General features: G+C 32.5%; 2 protein-coding genes across 6 annotated transcripts; both read right to left on the bottom strand.

Moving 5' to 3' along the window:
• Positions 1 to 6: 6 nt before the first annotated feature.
• On the bottom strand, positions 7 to 15,499 carry LOC145305553 (uncharacterized). Of its 5 annotated transcripts, none has more exons than XR_013874612.1 (14): positions 15,150 to 15,499; positions 14,584 to 14,798; positions 13,856 to 13,942; positions 13,572 to 13,623; positions 13,117 to 13,194; positions 10,792 to 10,899; positions 10,308 to 10,365; positions 9,723 to 9,802; positions 9,053 to 9,140; positions 8,511 to 8,580; positions 8,151 to 8,266; positions 7,120 to 7,256; positions 6,516 to 6,758; positions 5,644 to 6,147 (listed from the first exon to the last, which is right to left on the bottom strand). XR_013874612.1 is itself a non-coding variant. In XM_080147217.1 (12 exons), exons 1-12 carry the CDS (start codon positions 15,211 to 15,213, stop codon positions 76 to 78), a joined length of 1,110 nt encoding a protein of 369 aa, XP_080003343.1. In that variant the 5' UTR covers positions 15,214 to 15,499; the 3' UTR covers positions 7 to 75. The 5 variants fall into 5 exon arrangements, 1 of the variants encoding a protein (XP_080003343.1); XR_013874613.1 differs by having other exon boundaries at positions 5,644 to 6,074; XR_013874614.1 differs by having other exon boundaries at positions 5,644 to 6,074; positions 6,530 to 6,758.
• LOC145305552 (uncharacterized) lies at positions 444 to 5,565 on the bottom strand. Its single transcript, XM_080147215.1, has 4 exons — positions 5,431 to 5,565; positions 4,561 to 4,698; positions 2,848 to 2,945; positions 444 to 1,770 (listed from the first exon to the last, which is right to left on the bottom strand). Exons 1-4 carry the CDS (start codon positions 5,557 to 5,559, stop codon positions 522 to 524), a joined length of 1,614 nt encoding a protein of 537 aa, XP_080003341.1. The 5' UTR covers positions 5,560 to 5,565; the 3' UTR covers positions 444 to 521.
• Positions 15,500 to 15,553: the final 54 nt, after the last annotated feature.

The raw sequence follows: 15,553 nt of genomic DNA, 5'->3' as shown, positions 1-15,553 counted from the left end.
AACATTACTATGCGAATTTATTAAAGCTTTCCTTGAACAAATGAAAATTGTTTTCTGCAGTCACTAAAAATCTTGTTATTGAAGAATCTTGTGGATTTTTGTTCCATTTTGAATAGTAAAATCTTCGATTCGTTTCAGATCTTCTTCTATTTCTAACTTTTCTTTGGAGCTACAATCAAAATATATATTTATGTGTATTGTATATTATTATACAGAGATAAGACAATGGCCGATAAATTGATGTACATCCCCAATGATAATACACAAAATTATTACCCCTTCTGTTGATTACAATTACTGGTTAAAACGTTTGGAAACTCGTTTGGACAGGATATATGTGGTTTGGGGAAAAAATGTAAATATTAAGATAACTGAAAATATTTTCCATTTTTCCCCTTGCTTGCTGAAAAAAAACTAAGAGGGGAAAAAAAAAAATTGGCACCTGGGGGAAAAAATGAATCTTGCGCAGAATATACACCCCTGGACATATTATATCACATAATTTGAACATTAACAAATTTTTATCTGATTGGACTATCATCATGAATGAGTGGGACAAGGTCAGGACATGGATAGAACTCCTTGGCTCTCAGTCTCATGGCTCTGTTCACATCCTGCTTCAGTGTTAGTACAAAGTCAGCTTGTAGTCCTACTGCATCCTCCATCTTTGAGTAGTATTTGCTTGGATATTTAGCTGTAAGCTTGTCAGAATCATTGATACAGCCTGGCAGTAGTAAGGTCTTCAAATTGGGATACTTCTTGTTGGATTCATCCAGTTCAAATTCATTATAAAATAATGATGTTCCTCTTGCTGCTGATATAAATAGGAATTCCAGGTTTTCAGCATTGAAAATTGATCTCCAGGTGTAGAACCCAACATCAATAATGTACAAATCTGTCAAGTTTGGGATTTTAAAATCTAACTTTGGCATAGATGGAAATGTACACACTAACTGCTCCAGAGTAGATGAACAGTCTTTGATAAATTTCCATCCTGGTCTAACTTTCTGATCAATCCACAAATATTTTAAATTCCTAAACTTTGCCCTTTTATCTAATTCATAAACATCAAGAACTTTAATCTGGAGGGTAATCAGTTGTTCTGCAAACTGTTCAGCAAATCTATAGGGTTCTAATGTACCACCTTCTATGGAAATGTGCAATAACTTCGGCATTTTAATTTCAGGAAAATTACCATTGCAATAGCAACAATCAAAATCTATTCTTCTCACATTTTCACTGCAAACCAATGTCAAGAATTTAATTGGCGATAAACCACACCGTGCAAACTTTAAGGCTTGTATGCGAGGAAGTTTAATTTCATAAGGAATCTGAATCCAATCCCAATAGCCACAAACAGATATCTTGGTAAGAGTGTCTGCATGTCTTTTAATTAACTCTACCTCTATATTGTAATCTCTTTCATCGTGTTCTTCATCGTGTACTATTCTTTCCAAATGAAGCATTTCTAGATGAGGAAATTTAAAAAAATCATTTACCAAAAATTTGTCACTTTCTTCCAAAAATATACTAAGTCCTGTAACATAAACACCCCATTCATTCAATATCCAGGTTAACATTCCCTCTATGTAAAGTTCTTCATTCAGTAGCCCAACGCCAACGTTGATGCTGTAATTTAGAGGAATGTCATCTATTTTTGCCTTTTCAAGTGTTTCCTGAACTTCTTTAAATTCTAGATCTGAATATGTATTCAGATCTATTGTCCATGTTCTGAATGTGGTGTCCAGAATTTTAACTTTCTTTCCGAACCTAAAACAAAAATCATATCATGAACAGATTTTAGAAAAAAATTAAGTTTAGTTATCTATAATACAAAGTAGCTTGATGTCTGTCCGTCTGTCTGTCCCTTAAGATCTCGGTAACCACTGAACCGATCGGATTCTACTCTTCAGGGTATATACCTATTGGTCCGGTGGTGGTTTTAAGCTATTTTCTTGGGGGTGGGACACCCCCAACCCCCCCAAAAACTAAAAAAACCCACCCCCAAAAATTTTTTTTTTTACATTTTTTGTAAAATCACAGTAACTGCTGAACAAATTTGGCTCTACCCTTCTGGGAATATACCTACTGGTCCTCTGGTGGTTTTAAGCTATTTTCTTGGAGGGTGGGACACCTCATGCCCCCAAAATAAAAAAATCCAAACTTTTAAATTTTTTTTTTTACTTTTGTAAACAAAAACCAGTAATTGGGGTGGGGGAACCCCACTGCACAATGGGGAGAAGTCCCCATGAACCGCCCCCCCCCCAAAAAAAAATTTAAATATTTTTTTTACAAATTTTAAATTTTATGTATGCGAACAACCTAGGTTTAATTTTTACGAATTGAAATTTTTGTGTATACGGCAAACAACCTGGGTTTAATTTTTACAAATTTAGATTTTTGTGCATAAAGCACACAACCTGGGTTTAATTTTACAGAAGAGTAATTAAACAAAGAATAATTTTTATCAATATTTCTATTTAGGAGGGTTGACTTCCCATTACTTCATAGGGCGAAGCCCCTAGAGGCTAGGGGCGAAGCCGCTAGTCAATAAAATAGTCCTAATAAATTAAAGTAAAACAAATAAGTGTCCTTTAGTACAGACATATAAAAAGGAATCTAAAGGGATAAGAAATCAAATTTTTGATAAATTGATGTACATCCCCATTCCCCAATGATGCTACAAAAAATTGCAGATTCTGTAGATTACAATTAGTGGTTAATACAATTGGACACTCAACTTAAAGAACCAGCCAATAAAAATAAAAAAAGTCTCTTCAGTAGTTCGGCTAAAGAAAAACATTAGGTATTATAATTTCGAAGCCGCGAACTGGAATATAAAATTACCATCTGTTGACGAGCCTAAGGTTTTTCTTGTCCTTGATGTCCAATGATTTAAATACACGAGAGAGAACTGTGTCGGGTAGGCTCATAATTGGAAACACCTGGGCAAAAATTTAATTTTAATAGTGGATAAATTTCAGTAATCCTTATACTAAAGTAACAGGATGTTTGTCTGTGTGTCTGTACCGAAGGATCTCGCTAACCGCTGAACCGATCGGGTTCTCCTTAACAGGGTAGCTTCTTATACGTCCCGGGAAGGTTTATAACTATTTTCTTGGGGGGTGGGACACCCCCAACCCCCCCAAAAATGATAACCCCCCCCCAAAAAAAAAAATTTTGTACGTTTTTTAACTAAAATTGAAGATAATGGGGGAGGGGCAACACCCCCCCAAAAAAAAAAAAATTTCCACCCCCCAAATATTTTTTTAAATTTTTCTTTTAAAATCTAAAATAAGAAATTCGGTTATCAAATTCGACTCCCCCCTCCTCAAGTACCCCTAGAGGCCTCTAGGGGCGTAGCCGCTAGTGGTGGATAAAGTAAGAGGATATAAGGTTGCTTTCATACAGTATGAGGAGAGGATATGGGATAAGGATGGTGGATGGGGGGAGATCGTTATTTTAGTCAGCTACAAGATTCACTTTATTACAATATATGATAATATGGTGTAAGATCCAAGTAATAATACATCCATTGTTATAAAATATTGAGGTTTAAAAGTTATGAAAATTTTGTTAACAGTAGAGCAGCATAAATTTTAATTACAATACATGATAATCTGGTGTAAGATCCTAGTAATAATACATCAATAACAACAACATTGTTATAAATATTAAGCTTATAAATATTAAGCTATAGGTATGTACTTTATTCATTTAATTTACTGACCGATCACATCATGGTTACCAGAAAACCCCAGGGGTATACATTCTGCACAAAATTCCTTTTTTTTCCCTGCTGCAAATTTTTTTATTTTATTCCCCATCCTAATTTTTTCCAGCAAGGAAGGGGAAAAAATGGAAAAATATTTTCAGAAATCTTTTATTCATATTATCCCCCCTCCCACGCATTCTTTTAGTTTTTTCACAAAGGAGGGAAGAAAAATGGAGAGAAAAAATGTTTTCAGTCACATTTTTAGATTTTTTTCCCCCAACCTCATATTTTCATTTTTTCTCCCCCCTTTAGCAGGGTCAACAATGCAGAATATACACCACACACCTGGATACCTCTTTAAACAAGAATGACAACATCCATAAAAGCGAAGCACTGAAACGGTAGGACAAACGGACATTAACATTTGTATAGTGTCAAAACTGAATAATCAGAATATATTTGTTTAAAAACTGCTGGATACAGGATAATATTTATGGACATACTTACATTTTTAGGACTTGATTATAGAGTTGATCGCTTATAACATTATACTTTGTTGTCCCAGGAATTAATATACAAAAAATCATTTCAATCGGATGATTAGATCACATGAAAATTTTTTGTTAAAAAAGTAATCAATGTTAAAAATGGACGTACGGACATTCTGGTAATGATTATAGAGTTGCTACGCTTTCTAAATCGTACCTAACTACTAAAGGAATCACCATGCAAAGTTTGAAATCGATAGGACAATTCTAACATGCCTAAATTAACGAAAAAAGCTATCCGTTACGGACGGACCTACCCTAATTATAGAAAAGCTTCGCTTTTAAAAATTGTGTTACCTTTCTACACTGGCACACACTAGGATCTTCCAACAGTTTTGCCTTTTTGTTGTAACCAACATATCCATGTATTGGTATTTCTCTCTTATTTGTTTCTACTTTTTCACCCTGTAGCGGCTTTTCATTTTCCTCTAGATCCTTAAGAAAGAAAAAATTCCTATAACAAAGGCGCACCGAAATACTTTTCTGGTATTCATTCGAATCCGGTAGATAGGAACCCGTTCTCATCCATATGAAAAAACTATGTCTAGCATCATACTATATCCGATTTTCTACAATTATAAAATTTACGATCATAAGATTGAAACCAGCTTTTTTAGACGGTACCTTCGGCACCTCGGGGCTAAAAAAAACTGGTTTTGATCTTGTAATTGTACATTCTATATCCGCGGAAAGCTGTTTATAATACGATGCGAGAAATAACTATTCCCTAATTTTTATATTAAAAGGAAAAAAAGTTGGAGGGGGATAGTTTCTCGTTTGTTTGTTTAATAAATTAAGTCAGGATAGTTCAGGTTATATTATATATAAAAATCGCAGATATAGGCCCCGCAAGTATAGAAAATTACTCCGCCCAATTCATTTCGAAGTCAATTTATTGTTTGTTTGTAACTGCAAAATCAGATCTCGCTAACAGTTTTACTATTATGTGCAAAGTAGATTCTCAAATATAGGCTCTGGGAAGGTTTATAACTATTTTGGAGAAGGGTTGCACCACCCTCCCAAGAAATATCGCCCCCCAAAAGAAAATATAATCAAAAAACTAAGGGGGTCGATCCCCCCACACACAAACATAATATAAGTTCCCCTAAATGCCTTAAGAGGCGTAGCCGCCAGTTATTTAACACATAAATTAACAGATTAACCAACCTTTAGAATGAGATGGATATCTAATGCTATCTGTGCTGCTGACTGTCCATGTTCAGGAATACCAAGTTGGTTAGCTATCTTCCTTAGCTGGCCCAGAATACTATTCTCATCATGTTTAGTTAGAGGCATTCTCTGAAAATAAAGTATATCAAAAGTCAGGGGTGTATATTCTGCATGGGTTACCCTGCTAAAGTTGGGGGGGGGGGGGGGGGAGATATTACAGTGGGATGCTTTCAAGGTGACCGCATCGATGTCACTTTCGCCCTTCTGGTGGGAGCTGGGTGAGAAAAGTAAAACTTAAGTCTTCTATAGTTTTCTCTTTGTTATGCCAATAGCTTTCTATAGACACCTTAATACATCGAAGATTGGTTTACTGTAGCTCCCCTGGTGACTCGGCAACCTTGAAAACAACCCACTATATATATTCTCTATACAACAAATAGTTCAACAGAACAAAATGATGTTAAATTGTAAATTTAAGGATGTTTTAATTTAAAAAAAAAAACTCCTTTAATTATATTTGACCATGTCATTTTGTAAATTCTGTTGATGTTCTACTATTTGTTCATCAGAATACTTTTATCTGTCTTAGTCAAATAAGGAAACAACATCCAGAACAAAAACTAAGAAAATACTAAAAATCACTAAGTGGCATATAAATTAGGGATGGCAATACGTCAAATTTTTGGACCGGGTTCGAATTCTTACAAGAATCCGCTAAAAAAATTCCCGCGGATTCCGGATTCTTATTTTTGGCGGATTCCGGATTCGGATTCCGGATTCTAGCAATATTTTAAAAGGCTTTTTTTTAAATTTAAAAAACTAAGTGCTACATATGTCCTAAAAATTAAAGTTCTTGGTGTTCTCTATAATTCACTTCCGAGAATCGAACCAGATTTTAAAAGATTTTATATATAATGATGATAATCTTTGCCTTCAAAAGGGGGGAGTTGAAAGAAAAAATTCAAAACGCTAATTTTAACTTACCAATTAAAAAAACCGAATTTGCTATTAAATAACGGATTCCGGATTCGGATTCCAAAATTGACCAAAAATAGGGCGGATTCCGGATTCGGATTGCCAACCCTAATATAAATACTTAAAAACATAGGCTGTATATGAATAATTGTAATTTATATCAATATAACAACCAATTACATATTGAGTTATTTAATGTATTATCATATCTCTTGGTATTTCTCATTTTTATTTCTTGAAAAGTTCTAGTTCAAAAGCTTCCTTAATTAAGTCCAAGTTATTTGATACTTCAGTACAGAATAGTTTCGTTTCGTTCGTCGATTTTGAAACATATCTTTTTACTATTCCCTAAGATTAAGCTTTAGTTAAATTCAGGGATCTTAAGGGATAAGACAATTTGCACATCCCTATTTATGATAAACAAAATTCTCTTTAATACTATTAATGTTTGGGAAAAAATTAAAAACTGATTGTTTGAACCAACTAATCAAGATTTGATTTAAGTACCCTTAGCTTTTTACGCAGCGAATGAGAGACCGTGTTTCTAAAACTTTAGGGACCTGATATACAGTTCAATGTCCCACCCCTGAGAAATATTAATCATATATTAGGTTAAAGAAAGTATTTGTAGACTGAAATAGGGCATTAAATCAACTGAACATTATTGAGATCTTACACAACATTACTATGCGAATTTATTAAAGCTTTCCTTGAACAAATGAAAATTGTTTTCTGCAGCTAATAAAAATCTTGTTATTGAAGAATCTTGTGGATTTTTGTTCCATTTTGAATAATAAAATCTTCCAAGGCGTTTAAGTTCTTCTTCTATTTCTAACTTTTCTTTTGAGCTAAAATCAGGTACTTGCTTACATGTGGTAGACTGGAGCACCGAAAACCCCCCCCCCCCGCTTAGTTTTGACAAAAATCAAAAATAAGGGGGGGGTAGTTTTTTAATGTCTGGAAAACGGCAAGGAGGAAAAAAGCTCAGCAAGGCAAAGACTTAACCCCCCCCCCTTAATTTTGATTTTCTTCAAAATTAAGGGGGGGGTTAAAAACTACCCCCCCCCCTTATTTTTGATTTTTGTCAAAACTAAGCGGGGGGGGGGGGTTTTCGGTGCTCCGGTCTTCACATGTAAGCAAGCACCTAAAATCAAAATATATATTGATATGTGTATTGTATTATTATACAGGGATAAGACAATGGCCGATAAATTGATGTACATCACCAATGATGATACACAAAATTATTACCCCTTCTGTAGATTACAATTAGTGGTTGAAACGTTTGGAAACTCTACTTAAAATGAACCAACCAATATAAATATAATAAAAGTCCCCATAGTTTTGAGCTAACGGATAAGATAACGTTAGTTATAAAACTTTGGGGACTAATGTAATAAACAGCCCAATGTCCCCTCCCTGATTATTAAACCTTCAGTTGTTTACGATTAGGAATATGAAAAATTATAAAGAATGGATTAATTCAGTGTTTTTTTAAAAACTTATATCGTATCGTATTATAGACAGCTTTCCGCGGATACTAAAATGAAAAATTATATAATTAAAACCAGTTTTTACCCAGGGCCTTAATCTGTTATTAATCTTAAGAATTTTATTTTAATGTTCGTGAAAAATTGTCTGTAATACGATGCTATTTATGCTCTTACAGTATAGCTGAGAACTGGTTCTAATCCTGCTGAAAATAATCGGTTTCAAAGCCATACTGGAATAAAATATATTACCTTATATTTAAAATTGTAAAAATACAGTCAATATCTTTAGCAACTAAAAAGGCCACATTGGTATAATCAGATATACAAGCTTGTAAAGAACCAATCATCTCAAACTTTGGAGGTGCCTTAAAATAAGAAATCTTAAGGGATAAAACAATGGATGATAAATTGATGTACGTGCACCCCAAATTCTGAAAAACAAAATTACCCCCTTTGTAGATTAATAATGTAACATTGGTATAATCAGAAATAAAAGCTTGTAATAATCCGATCATCTCAAAATTGGGAGGTGCCTAAAAATAAGAAATCTTAAGGGATAAGACAATGGCCGATAAATTGATGCACGCCCAATTCAATAAACAAAATTACCTTACATCCAACATAAGTACAATAGCCGTTGTAAACACTACTACCGCAGCTTACACATAAATATTCCAAACTAAAATAAAATTGAATATTTTTTACAGTAAGGAAAAAGAACGATTAATATCAGCTGGATTAGAAATAGTAAGTTCTCAGCCATACTGAAAAATTATGTATCGTATCGTATTTTTTACAACTTTCTACGAAAAATAAAATAAAAATTATAAAATTAATACCATTTGATTTTGGTTAGCCCGGGCATTCGTCCCCTCGGGGCTAACAAAACGGGAATTAATGTTAGAATTTTTCATGTCAATGATACGATGCAATAAATAACTATTACTCTTCCTTGTAGATAAAGTAGTAAGGTTTTTTTTCTACAGCTTTACTACTGAACTGAATGTGTTCTTTAGGTAAGCTTCGTATAGGTCTTTGGTGGTTTTAGTTACCAAAAAAACAGAACCCTTATATGCAAGAGGCGCAACCGCTAGGCTTTGCTATGCGACTATACATACAAACATATATATGAGAAAAAACGTAACAATTACCTTAATTTCAAAATTTCACTAACAGAAAATACAATTTCGCCAATTTTAAGAGTTCCATTCAAAAGATCCTGTATAAAAACAAGCTCCCCTGAAAAAGTGAAAAATCATTTTAGGAGAAAAAAAGATAGGTACCTAACTAGGTATCAAAATAACAAAAAAATAAATGCAAAGCCTAAATTTTAAGATACAATATCCATATGTACCAAAATAAACATAAAACAGTAAATCGTAATACAGAATACATAGGTAATCTTATGACATATCCTAATATATAAAGTAGTAAACTTTTTTTGTCTGTAGCCAAGGATCTCACTAACCTTTGGACTGATATGGTCCTCCTTTACAGTGAGGCTATTATAGGTCTCAGGATGGTTTTAGGCTATTTCATTTATATAAAAAGTCTGGGTAGGTATGGTTTTAGGCTAATTTTGTGCCCTTACATATGGCTTCCAATTTAGACCCTAGATGCTAGGGGCGCAGCCGCTAGTGATAATACAAAGATGAAATCCTATTTATATAAATATTAATTGGTTTTGCCTGTGAAAATCTCACAAACCAAACCGATGGTTTTAGTCTATTTTCTTATACCTTACTTCCCCTTTGAAAAATGAGTCCCTAAATGTTAGGAGCAAAACTAAGATTTTAGAACGCATAATTAGTAAATATTCACCTTTCGAAGGAAGTTCAGTTTTACCGCTAATAAATTCAAATCTTGTTAGAGCCGTAGATGATAGATAGATATTGTTCTTCCTGAAATATAGAATCGCATCGTATTATAGACAGCTTTCCGCGGATAGTGAAATGAAAAAAAATATAAGAATAATTTCAGTTATGTTAACCCCACGAGGTCGAGGTTTGAACAACTTAACTGGTATTTATATTATTATTCATAAAAAACTTGTCTACAATACAATACAATACAATAAGATACAAGATTTTTCTGTATGGCTCAGAACCAGCTCTAATCCAGCGGATATTAATCGGTTTTGAAGCCATACTGGAAAAAAAAGATAAGATAAGCTTTCATAAAAATAAAGCCCAGTCTTTAAAATAAAGAAAAATCTAACTGTCCTTTCATGTATAGACAAACTAACAAACCCCTTATTTACAACTAGTTATGTCGCCCCCTAGCCTCTAGGGGAGGGCAAGGATGTAAGAAAAAGAGCCTAAAACCACTCTGGGAAATCATGAAGCTTCCAAAATCTTTAGACAAAATAAACTGTTTATTATAGGATACTATAAATAAAATACGTACCTAGAAGTTTGTTTGACAACATTACAAAACCTCCAAATTGTTTTAGGCACGATACCTTCAGATTTAGAAATATTAAGACATTAATAAATATTTTGGAAGATCTTTAAAAGTAAGGCATTTCTACATTTAGAATAGGTTTTTCCGTAACAAATAGCTTTTATCATATTTTTTATAGGGTTAGATTGTCCTACCGATTTTAAACTTGGCAGAACGATTCCTGTAACAGTTAGGTACAATTTAAAACCATAAAAAATATATAATCAATACCATAAAATGCTGGTCTATTTTTTTTACATAATACTCATCATCTATTTGCTTTTTTGAAAAAAAAATTTAAAAGCTTTTTTCGTTAATTTAGGCATGTTAGAATTGTCCTATCGATTTCAAATTTTGCATGTTGATTCCTGTAGTAGTTATGTACGATTTAGAAAGCGTAGCAACTCTATAATCGTTACCAATTTAATTTATCTTTTATTCCTTCCTTTAGGTGGACAATTATAGCATGCTCTCAAATATAACTTGGTAGATTGTAGGTCTTCATTTAGAACAATTCTCGTTCCGTTATCATCGTTGATAACTTCTGATACTACCCCTAAAAAGAACATTTTTAATAGCGTAGCTTCTATATAATTGGTTGTTTTGTGAATTTCAGGATATTCATGAGCAAAATTGAACATTAAATTAATTATTCTAAACTCTTCATTTAATTGCAAAAAACGTTGCATTTTAGTTTTGACTTCACAATAGTTTTTACAAAAAAAGTACTTTATTATTACAAATATTTCATGCCGTCATCAAAGGGGAAAATACAAAATTATTGATTAAAGATTTTATTTTTAGCTTAAAATATGCAGATTTTATAGTAAAATTACGTTGCAAATTATGTTAAATTCTATAAAATAAATAGATGTATGTATGTATGTAGCCTTGATTCTCTGAAGTTAGGATTCAGATGCACGAGGAGATTGGAAGTGAGAATCCTTTGACCAATCTTAGATTGGTAAGCTTCGCGCACAGCTGATTGTATTCTATGTTACATTACAAGCTGACCCGCAATTCTCGTGGAAGCTACTCAATTATTACATCACCCTGGCCTAGAGTTTTGGCAGGTATTCCATATTAAGCCACCCTAATTAATGGCACTCTCATATGAATGAGGAGCATGGACAAGGGAAAGCACGATTACAGTTGCTTGATAGGTAGGATCCTAACTTCCTACAAATCTCCCTTCTTACAACCTGAGGGCATCACAGGGAAGGTTGCGTTATTATATTCTGACAAATTGCAACAGCATTTGTCATCCAAGTGCAATATCTATGAGGGGACTTGAACTCGGATTTTCCCAACCACAGCGTAGTGCGCTAACCACTACTCTATGGAAAATAAATAGATAAAATTGCTGTATGTTTTTATTTACATTTCAAACCAGTTTCTAAATCTTCAAACTCCTATAAAAGCACAGGTTGTTAGAGGTAAAATTGTAGTCTGATAAGTAAAGTCCTCAAGGTAACAAGTAATTAGAGGCAATCAGCTATCATGTTCTACTTTGGTTAGGTAAGTCCTTTTAATTATAAGGCATGGAACCCAAAGTATTATAGTAATATTGTTTATGATTATTGTTCACTTACCCCAGAACATTTGATATAAATTCAAAAGCTTTACTAGTTTTATTGTAATGCTTTAGATTATTCTTTACTTTAAGCTTATTTCTTTATCTTAATAAGCATTTTCTCAACCATTACATTGATTCTTTTATATGTATTTTGGTTGAGTATATCAAAAGTAGTATTTGATATACTCAATCTTTTGCTACTAATTCTAGATATTTAGGTACAATTTTGTAGTTGCTGATTTTAGCTACAGCTTACTTTGAGTTAGGATATCTAGATGATACATTCACACCTATTTCTCACCTGGAAGGACTCATTTTAGGGTAAGAATAGTTTTGTTATTTGTGTATTATTTTAATTGTTGTTACAAGTAAAGGTTTAAATCAAGTTCAATAGTATTTAGCCAAGTTAAGTAACAAAATTAAATCTTGCAAATAATATTTATTTTTAGTTTGAATGTTTAATTTCAGTCATTTGAAATTGTTTTATTTATTTGAATTTATATATTATCTGTTATTGTTTATCATATTTATTAGCATTTCGTTTGCCTTTAGCGAATTAAGTGTTAATAAATCTGTCTAAACTGACCAAGCTATATTTGCTTGATTCACTTCACTGAGTAATTATAATTAGTATATTTAATATTTCAGAAAAACTGCGTCTGACTGTTAAACCTAATGTTTCTACCTAGTGATTTATATAATTTCTAAATGTTTAATATGTTTTGTAAAACTTTAATATTGTAAATAAATTAGTTGAATTAATCTTGTAGTTATTTGATGCAAATATTAATATGTGGTTTATTTTAATTTAATCTTTAAGCCCCTTGTCAAAATCTCCAAAACATTGGTGTATGTCAGACGATTAGCCAATCTATCTACTTCAGCAAAGCTTCACATAGTTCTTATGATGGTTTTAGGTTATTTTCGCTTTCCCACCTTCGAATGCAGAGCTACTAATTGTTGTATAACTACGAAAGGAAGAAGACATCTTAAAATTGAACTAATACCCAATGTTATCTCCTTCGATGGCTCAAAACTTTGGGTACTTTAATTGAATTATAATACCAAACTATTTTCAAAAATTTTCAAACAATAATTTAGATCTACAAAAGGAGTAATTTTATAAATCATGATTGGGGATATAAATTAATTTATCATCCATTGTCTTATCCCTTAAGATCCATGAGTAAAACTTACCTCTTATGTTGACAACTTCGCCATTCAAGGTACTGCTTAAACTTGATATTTTTGTATCGAACTCTGCTACGTCTATTCCTATACGTTTGGATATATTATTATAACTATTACTTGATGATGACTATCAAAATTACCCCCTCTGTTGATTAAAATAATTGCTTGAAAAATTTATGACACTAGGTACTAGAAAGAGAACTAACCAACCAACCAAACTTCAAAAAAACCTCATATATTACAATAAAATACACTGGATTCAATATTACTTGGATCTTACACCAGGTTAGCATGTAGTGAAACTTGTATCTGGCTAAAATAACGATCAACCCCATCATCCCCTTTTACCCCATCCCATCCTCCTACTAGTTGATCATACTGACTAATAAATGATATCCCTGTTAACAATCTAAATTGACGACAATTTTTCCCCTGACAAAAAATCCACGTATATTCTATACCCATTCCTGTGCGTTTGTCTTCCATTTCACAGGGTAGGATACTGTAACTAGCCTGAATAAAAACAGGGATCTTAAGGGATAAGACAATGGAGGATAAATTGATATACAGCCCAAATGCAATGGTCATAAATAAAATTTCACCTTCCCTAGACAAAAAACAATGTATCAATTAAAGTACCCAGAGTTCATTAGCCAACAAATAAGATAACTTGGTTTAAAAACTTTGGTTACCAGAGTAATTTAAATTTCAATGTTCCCTCCTACAATACAAAAACATTGGGTACCTTTTCCTTAATCTCAAAAATCTGACTGATGCCAAAGTTTTCTTGAAGATCCAAGAATAGCTCAGTATTGTAAATCTCTGTACATATCTAAAATAAAAAATCTTCTAAAAATTGCTCAAAATCGTCCAAAAGTTGCGCTGCAATAACAAACTAAAACTTATTTATTTGTAGAGATATTAATCATTCTTTCCCCATAATTATGTAGTACGAACTTTGAGTCTTCCCCTCTACTATCAATTTTATTTTTTATTTTTTGGGGGGGGGGGGGTAGTGGTTATTTTTTTGTGTCAATTTCTCTTCAAGGGGTGGACGTACGCTTCCCAAAAATTAAATTTAACTATGAAACTCCACTGTAAAGAAGAACCATATGTATCAAGCGGTTAGCTAGATTTTAAGGACACACCCAGAAGCAGACAGACATCCTGTTACTTTTATATAAGTATATTCCAGAACGTACTAAAATACCCAGAGAGAGAGAGAGAGAGGGGACAAAGGGCTGTTCATTAAACTAATCCCCAAAGTTTTATACCTAACAACTTTTTATTATTCGTTGGCTTAACAACTTTGGGGACTTTAGTAAATTTTGATTGGTTGGTTAATAAAGTTGAGTGTTTGAATGTTTTAACCACTAATTTTAATCCATAAGAGGAGTAATTTTGTGTATCAACATTGGGGATGTATATCAATTTATAGGCCATTGTCTCATCCCTTTATATCTCTGAAAATACCTGAAAATGGTCATCTTCGTGAAAAGCTACAGAATCTTTGACTTTCCAACCAAAGAAATGATTCAAATCATCAATTTTTACCAGGTACTTTTCATTGTCTGACGATAAAAGTTCTATTAAGAAAAACTGTTGAATTTTTAGCTGTAGAATACTGCTTTTATTGATTATTCTGTAGTTTGTGTCACAGCCAAAAATATCTTCATTCTTTTCTGTTTCTAAAAAGTTCCATATCAAAGTAGGTCCATATTAAAGGTATTTAATGATTTAAGCAAGTTGCAATACTCTGTAAGGGTGATATATTTTCTAATAATTTCCATAAACTTGTAACTAATCTTTTCCTATAAAATTAAGGGGACATTAAACTGTAAATTATTATGGTACCTTATGTTCTAGTCCATTAGTTTAGCTTAAATTTTTGGGAACTTTTATTATTATTCAAACAACTAGTGTCCTAACATTTCAACCAATGAACTTCATGAAGGGGCATTAATTTGACATTCTTTGTCTTACACCTTAAGATCCCTAGAACGAATACTTCGAATTAATATCCTGTTATGGAACTTTACCTTTAAGATTTTTCTGTACTTGTATTATCGACTTTGATATAACTATAGGTTTCTCATCAAACATTTCACCAAAAATGTCCCAATTTTTGATAATCACCAAATTTTCATTTTTGAAGTTTTCTATAGTATCACAAAGTATAATAATTTGACTATCTTTATCACAGAGGAAGATGTCATTTCTATCAAGCTTTAATTTACCAATTAAAATACTTTTATGTTCGCTTGATTCATTTATATAGGTTTGTATTTCATTTGGAATTGTTAGATTTCTTATGCTGTTGGATTTTGTTTGTAAACAGCAATGGTTTGGATGGTCTAAATACTCTTTGATTGGTGATCGTTTCTCCTTGTGTTCTAAATAAAGAAGGGTATTTTATCTAAAAGAAAGGCTATTTTGCTTTAAA

The sequence above is a fragment of the Acartia tonsa genome, chromosome 14 (genome assembly GCF_053477335.1).
Source record: "Acartia tonsa isolate MP-2025a chromosome 14, ASM5347733v1, whole genome shotgun sequence".
Lineage (NCBI taxonomy): Eukaryota > Metazoa > Arthropoda > Copepoda > Calanoida > Acartiidae > Acartia > Acartia tonsa.
This window is presented reverse-complemented; position numbering and strand designations above follow the sequence as displayed.